Here is an 8623-nt window from a genome sequence, read left to right as displayed (position 1 = left end):
GGTCATTTCAGGATTTTTTGATTGTTGTATAGCAATGAATGTATGATAACACAGCTCTGTTTAATGTAAACACCTTCACTTTATGAGCACTTTGTCTCTAAAATACCACCGCCAGTCTTATTTAGCACCAACCCAGCATCGCCCCTCTTCTCACACTGGGGCTGGATCTCAAACGCCTCCCTACTCCCCATAATGCACTACGTAGGAGTTTAAATACTGGATCCTGCAGCCCAGCAGAGCGAAATGCAGCTAAGAAACAGTCGTTTGGGACTCAGAAACGTCCACACTCCATAAATGATGCACTGTTTGGCTGTAGAGGCTAGACTTTCTAACCTTTCATAGCTAGAACTCTGTTTAAGTGGACAATTTTAGACTTTTTTGTGGTGTCATTAAGACGCATCAGTTCACATGTTTACCCGTTAATGAACTTTAAGGCTAAGTAGTTCTAAAACCTAAGACTTGTTAAAGAACTTTAAGGCGGCAGGCAGAGTTTCAGCAACGTTTCATAAACGTTTCCCGCAGTCGCCGAGCAGAGCGACATGATAAAGACACAGAGCCTGACCGGACCTCTCGTGTGTATTCAAAGCTCTGATTGACTGGCGGATAGAACCTCATAGAGCTAAGTCAGAGCTTCGTTTGTAGATGGAACCTTTTTGTTTTCTAGATAAAGAGTCCAAAAACGCACACGACTCTAAAAAACCCTCACATAATGTTACAAAGTTGTTGAGGAATAAGAAAAACAATTTACCCAAAAAATTGTCAGACCTCATAATTCCAAGGGGACGAGTTGTCTGTACGGCACTTTGAGCTGCCACTGGCAGGAAAAGTGCTGTAGAAATAAAGATTCTTATTACTATCCTTTTAATATGCAGTTCGCAGGTGGACGAAAGGGCAAAACGCAAAGAAAAAGCTACGCTTTAAAAAAACGCCTGTAAGGCCTGTAAGTGAGTGACACCAGATTTGGACGTACAGAGGCGTGTGTGTATTACTCTCCTGTCTGAAGAAGCCTCTGATGTGTTAACACACGGCTCTTTTCTCTCCCGGCGGGAGCAGGTGCTGCTGGCACTTTTCTCTGCATGCTTTTTAATCCGTTAAATCATCCTCGCACGCTCCCTACACGTCCCTGCCTCCAGTGCAGCGCTGCAGCTCCACTTTCCACAGTCAGGCCGAAGGACTGGAGCTCAGAATAACTGGAATGATGTAATTTGCTGCAAGTCTGGATGTTTTCTTTAGGAGCTGAAATGGCACTTTGTAATGGTTACAGCAGCTTCTCAGTGAAGGTCCTACAGAACATGCGGTCTGCACGTCTCACTGCTTTCCTGACACGTCTACGGCGCGGCTGGGACGGGATTAGACTTCCACCTGTGCCAGTTTAACACAGGACGTCTGTAATGTTGATGAGCTGTAACGTCAATTCTACCGAATTAGTTCAAACTGCGCTCTCGCAGTAAACAAGACGGTTAAAAAACAATGAAGCACTCAGAGCTTGGATATTAGATATTAAGGATTATGGTTCTTTCTATTGGGAGGTTTCGGTCCCAAACCATAACCCCTAAATTTACACTTCGGGAAAGACAAAAAACAATCTTTTGGATTCATTTTAAAGTGACGTTGTAAGATGAGGATTTATCATGTGCTGCAGCAAGTTTTCTTGTCACTACCGAAACACAGTTGCAGTCAGTTTAGGTATTTGGCCACACCCCTGTGTTTTAGAGCAGTGGAGAGGCTGCATCCCTGTCCCTCATGGCCACGTGGTGAGCAGTTAAATCTCATTGTTTTGAGGAAAACGTGTCCCAAAGTCTGAAAATCAGTGTGGAACATTATGAGTCGTCATATTTTCTGCATTTCAGTAACTTTTTAGTGTTTCAATGAAAAATATGATGATTTTCTGTGTGAAAAGCTGTTGGACTAGCTGCCCACCGTACAGTGAAGCTTTCATGGACTCATGAACTATTACTACCACTACTGCTACTATTAATAATAATATCCTTGTTTACATTATATATACTATAACTATGTGTACACGTGAGCATAACAGCAGACCTGTGTGATGTATAGGCTCAATAACTCTGCAGGTAGTCTGACTAGAGGAGGATGGGTTCGCCCTGGTGAGCCTTGGTTCCTCCCAAGGTTTCCTCCTCAGCTCTGAGGGAGGTTCTCCTTGCCACCGTCGCCCCCTGGCTTGCTCAGCTGGGGGTTTACATTCATGTTAAAACTCTGTCTTTACTGGAATTTTGTGAAGCGGCTTTGTAACAAGATCCGTTGTAAAAAACGCTACAAATAAAGTTGATTTGATTTGTGTTTGGTGGTTATGTACTGGCTGCATTTCAAAATGAGCTAAAATTGTCACCACAGAAACAGCTACCACAGAAACAGCCACCACTGAAACAGCCACCACCAAAACAGCTACCACAGAAACAGCCACCACTGAAACAGCCACCACCAAAACAGCTACCACAGAAACAGTCACTACAGAAACAGTCACCACAGAAACAGTCACCACAGAAACAGCTACCACAGAAACAGCCACCACTGAAACAGCCACTACAGAAACAGTCACCACTGAAACAGCCACTACAGAAACAGTCACCACAGAAACAGTCACCACTGAAACAGCCACTACAGAAACAGCTACCACAGAAACAGCCACCACTGAAACAGCCACTACAGAAACAGTCACCACAGAAACAGCCACCACAGAAACAGTCACCACAGAAACAGTCACTACAGAAACAGCCACCACAGAAACAGCCACCACAGAAACAGCCACCACAGAAACAGTCACCACAGAAACAGCCACCACCGAAACAGTCACCACAGAAACAGCCACCACCGAAACAGTCACCACAGAAACAGTCACCACAGAAACAGCCACCACCGAAACAGTCACCACAGAAACAGCCACCACCGAAACAGCCACCACCGAAACAGCCATCACAGAAACAGCCACCACAGAAAGAGTCACCACAGAAACAGCCACCACAGAAACAGCCACCACAGAAACAGTCACCACCGAAACAGCCACCACAGAAACAGCCACCACCGAAACAGCCACCACAGAAACAGCCACCACCGAAACAGCCACCACCGAAACAGCCACCACCGAAACAGCTACCACAGAAACAGCCACCACCGAAACAGCTATCACAGAAACAGCTACCACAGAAACAGCTACCACAGAAACAGCCAGCACTGAAACAGCCAGCACTGAAACAGTCACCACAGAAACAGCCACTACAGAAACAGTCACCACCGAAACAGCTACCACAGAAACAGCTACCACAGAAACAGTCACCACAGAAACAGCCACCACAGAAACAGTCACCACAGAAACAGCCACCACAGAAACAGTCACCACTGAAACAGCCACCACTGAAACAGCCACCACCAAAACAGCCACCACAGAAACAGCCACCACCGAAACAGCCACCACAGAAACAGCCACCACAGAAAGAGTCACCACAGAAACAGCCACCACCGAAACAGCCACCACCGAAACAGCTACTACAGAAACAGCCACCACCGAAACAGCTACCACAGAAACAGCCAGCACTGAAACAGCCAGCACTGAAACAGTCACCACAGAAACAGCCACTACAGAAACAGTCACCACCGAAACAGCTACCACAGAAACAGCTACCACAGAAACAGTCACCACAGAAACAGCCACCACAGAAACAGTCACCACAGAAACAGCCACCACAGAAACAGTCACCACTGAAACAGCCACCACTGAAACAGCCACCACCAAAACAGCCACCACAGAAACAGCCACCACCGAAACAGCCTTCACCGAAACAGCTACTACAGAAACAGCCACCACAGAAAGAGTCACCACAGAAACAGCCACCACCGAAACAGCCACCACCGAAACAGCTACTACAGAAACAGCCACCACCGAAACAGCCACCACAGAAACAGCCACCACAGAAACAGTCACCACAGAAACAGCCACCACTGAAACAGTCACCATTGAAACAGCAACTACTGAAACAGTCACCACTGAAACAGCCACCACAGAAACAGCCACCACTGAAACAGTCACCACAGAAACAGTCACCACAGAAACAGCCACCACCGAAACAGCCACCACCAAAACAGCTACCACAGAAACAGCCACCACAGAAACAGCCACCACAGAAACAGCCACCACTGAAACAGTCACCACTGAAACAGTCACCACAGAAACAGTCACCACAGAAACAGCCACCACCGAAACAGCCACCACCGAAACAGCTACCACAGAAACAGCTACCACAGAAACAGCCACTACAGAAACAGCCACCACTGAAACAGTCACCACTGAAACAGTCACCACAGAAACAGTCACCACAGAAACAGCCACCACCGAAACAGCTACCACAGAAACAGCTACCACAGAAACAGCCACTACAGAAACAGCCACTACAGAAACAGTCACCACAGAAACAGCCACCACAGAAACAGCCACTACAGAAACAGTCACCACTGAAACAGTCACCACTGAAACAGTCACCATTGAAACAGCAACTACTGAAACAGTCACCACTGAAACAGCCACCACTGAAACAGTCACCACAGAAACAGTCACCACAGAAACAGCCACCACAGAAACAGCCACCACAGAAACAGCCACCACAGAAACAGCCACTACAGAAACAGTCACTACAGAAACAGCCACTACAGAAACAGCCACTACAGAAACAGCCACCACAGGAACAGCTACCACAGAAACAGCCACCACTGAAACAGTCACCACAGAAACAGCCACTACAGAAACAGCCACTACAGAAACAGCCACTACAGAAACAGTCACCACTGAAACAGTCACCATTGAAACAGCAACTACTGAAACAGTCACCACTGAAACAGCCACCACAGAAACAGTCACCACAGAAACAGCCACCACAGAAACAGCCACCACAGAAACAGCCACCACTGAAACAGTCACCACAGAAACAGTCACCACAGAAACAGCCACCACTGAAACAGTCACTACTGAAACAGTCACCACAGAAACAGCCACCACTGAAACAGCCACCACCGAAACAGCTACCACAGAAACAGCCACTACAGAAACAGCCACTACAGAAACAGCCACCACAGAAACAGCTACCACAGAAACAGCCACCACTGAAACAGTCACCACAGAAACAGCCACTACAGAAACAGCCACTACAGAAACAGTCACCACAGAAACAGCTACCACAGAAACAGCCACTACAGAAACAGTCACCACTGAAACAGTCACCATTGAAACAGCAACTACTGAAACAGTCACCACTGAAACAGCCACCACAGAAACAGTCACCACAGAAACAGTCACCACAGAAAAAGCTACCACAGAAACAGTCACTACAGAAACAGCTACCACAGAAACAGCCACCACTGAAACAGCCACCACTGAAACAGCCACTACAGAAACAGTCACCACAGAAACAGCTACCACAGAAACAGCTACCACAGAAACAGCCACCACCAAAACAGCCACCACAGAAACAGTCACTACTGAAACAGCCACTACTGAAATGTTTGGTACAGTTTGGTAGAGTTATGATTGTTTCAGTAGTGAAAAAATATAAAGTTCAATCTTTAGTTTTAATAAAATAAACATTAAGGTTTAGGGTCACTCAATGCAAAAGGGCTTAAAACTGTCACTACTGAAACTGTCAGTAAGATAAGTTAAGATAATCCTTTATCAGTCCCACAACGGGGACATTCACAGTGTTACAGCAGCGAAGGGACAAGATTCTCAAGAAAAAGAGAAGAAGTAACAAAAAAAGAATGAACAAGCAAGTAATTAACTTTAAGTACTTAACAAGGTTTTCACAGTCTGTTACTTGTTTCTATATAGACAATATACATTAAAACTAAACATAAAAAGATAAAAAATATAAGATAAAAAATATAAACTAATACATAAATAAAAAGCTAAGATATTTACATTTATTAAAATTTTGTCTGAAATTCACATATACATATTAAAATACTGAAACGTTTGGGACAGTTGGGTCTTGTGATTGTTACGAAATGGAAAGTTCAGTCATTCGTTGTAATACAATAAACATAATGAAGGTATAGAGTCCCTCACAGCAAAAGGGTTTTAGTATAAATTCCAAGATCAGTTAAAAGCCTGAAATCTGTTTTCAGCTCCACTAGTTCAGTGGAACGGTCCATATATGACAGAGATGGGAGCAGCTGCCCGAATTGCGCAGTGCTTTTACTCCAGAAAAGAGTCCGTTTTCCGTTTTTCCATTTACTCTAGCCTTCTGCCTCGCTGTCTTCAGTGTCTTCAGATGATTAGAGCTGTCATCATCGTTGGGCTGGAAATCCACAGCCAAAACTCAACATCACCACATAAAAAACCCCTTTTACATTTCAGTGCCCGGAGTTGTACACTTGAGGACGCACCGTACATCAGCTTGATTTTAGCCACAGAGAACACAAGTGAACACTTCTGAGCCTCAACATTTAAGAAACCCTTTCACAGAGTATGACAGTGTGTTGATTTACACAGCGTTAATATCATCAGGGTTTTTACTGCTTGTTCCATCAATTTTAAAAGGCACCAGAATCTTTACGGGTGTGGCAGCAGGCAGTCCATACAAATGTTGGACATGCCACACTCACTGCGTCACTTAAATCACTGAAAAAGTAAGGAAATTGTGATTATAGTAATTTCCCACCTCTTTGAGTAAAATGACTCCTGTCCAAATAGGGCTTGAATGGAAAAAAAAAAAAATTCATATTAATATAGACGTTTTCCCCTTCACTCCAGATGTGTGGAAGTCAGAAAAGGCTTCATGCATTTACTTCATCTTCATTTATTTCCATACTCATTTCTCATCAAAACAGCCATTATGTATACGTTACTCATTTCCAGGAGATTTTTCTGAGGAGATCAGATACAAGATAATCGACTTATACGAGGAAGGTAATAAAGGTAAGTTTCCGACAATAGACGGTACAATAATGTAAACATAAAGAAGCATATCCTCTATTCTGACATTTGGTACTCTGTCCTCGCCCTCACAGTTTCATTTCAAATACGACATCCACTGTGTAGTCTCAGTCTGTCTAAAATCACTGTCCAAATATTTATGAGCTGTACTGGATGTGTGGTGCTGCAGAAGTCAGTGCAAGGTCCAACCTCTTCTCAGGTCTTGCCTTGCATGAAAGGACCATGATAAAATAGGCCCCGTGTTAAACTTGTGTTATGCATCAAAGAACTAAAACCAAAGGGGACCCAGAAGATACCCCTGAGGCACACCAATATATGAGAAAACTGTTATCCTTACTCTTAAACGCTGAAGCTTATGTGGTCTCTGGCACTATCTGACACACTTGCCTATAAAAACAAATATAAACAAGCAATTTTTTGGCACTTTGTTCTCACAATTATGGTTTCAGTTCAAATCCAACAGCCACTGTGCAGAGGCAAAAATGTGGCAGAGATTACCACCATCCAAAAATCTCTTCTCATGTCTTGCCTTGCAAGAGAGGACCATGATAAAACAAGCCAAAAAAAAAACCAAACAATAAAAACTGTTATCCTTACTCTTAAACATTAAAGCTTATGTGGTTTCTGACAATATCTGATGCACTTGTCTACGAAAATGTAAATGTAAACAAGCATTCCATATAATTTGACATTTGGTGCTTTGTTCTCCCACTTTATTTCAAATCCAACAGCCACTGTGCAGAGACTAAATGTGCCAGAAATTATCACAGTCCATATGTTTTTGAACTGCATTGTATGGGTGGTGCTGCAGAGGTCAGTGCAAGGTCCTCTCTTCTCATATCTTGGCTTACATGAGAGGACCACAATAAAAAAATAAGCCGACTTGTGTTATATTACAAAGTGCTGAAACTAAAGGGCCCCCAGAACGTACCCTTGGGGCACACCAATATAGGAGACAACCGTTATCCTCGCTCTTAAACATTAAAGATAAAGAGTCCACCTCCTCACAACCCATACCGCCCCCCCCCCCCAAACACACACACACACACACACACACAAAGACTCACCATGTAGAAGTAGCTGAGGCAGCAGCAGATGGTCCAGAAGACTGAGCCGGTTTTGATAGACTTTACCTAAACAGAGCAGCGAGAAGCCCCATTAATATCAATTATGCTGCCATAAAACAACACAAGCATTTAGAAAAGCATTTCATCTGTAGTAAACACACACACACACACACACACACACACAATTTCAGGTCTCTTAATAAAATGTGAGTGGAGGGATTGTGTAGAATTTGTGGTGAAGCTGTGCAGGAACAACTCTAGAGCTGGATGTGAGGGTCCTTGAGTGTGGGTCTTAGGAGGCCAAGCCTTTTGAGCACACGAGGATTCATTTGAGCATTTTTGGGAGTGAAAGAGAGCGAGAGAATGAGAAAGAGAGAGAGAGAGAGAGAGAGAGAGAGAGAGAGAGAGAAAGAGAGGAGGATGCAGGATTAAACAGCCTCAGCTGAATTGGGTATTAGCAGGTAAAGACTGATGGGGGATAAAGTATATTGAGGGAGGAGAGGGAGGAGGTTCCTTTTTTAGGAAATATTTCGGTAACCCTTCATTTTAAGCTCTGCTTCTTAAAATATTAGCAAGCATTTAATATAGGCACTGTAAATAGGAACATATAGTTGTC

At 44.0% G+C, this 8623-nt stretch overlaps 1 protein-coding gene across 1 annotated transcript in view; it reads right to left on the bottom strand.

Annotated features, from left to right (window-relative positions):
• The window catches only part of LOC108412618 (dolichyl-diphosphooligosaccharide--protein glycosyltransferase subunit STT3B-like), a 184314-nt gene that overhangs the window by 51644 nt on the left and 124047 nt on the right, over window positions 1-8623 (bottom strand). The window contains exon 4 of the mRNA XM_017684712.2: window positions 8008-8073. Coding sequence (XP_017540201.1) covers window positions 8008-8073 — 66 coding nt within the window. The remainder of the gene's footprint in view (window positions 1-8007; window positions 8074-8623) is intronic.

The sequence above is a fragment of the Pygocentrus nattereri genome, chromosome 11, assembly GCF_015220715.1.
Source record: "Pygocentrus nattereri isolate fPygNat1 chromosome 11, fPygNat1.pri, whole genome shotgun sequence".
NCBI lineage: Eukaryota > Metazoa > Chordata > Actinopteri > Characiformes > Serrasalmidae > Pygocentrus > Pygocentrus nattereri.
The sequence above is the reverse complement of the archived record's forward strand: the minus strand, read 5'-3'. Positions and strand labels throughout refer to the sequence as shown.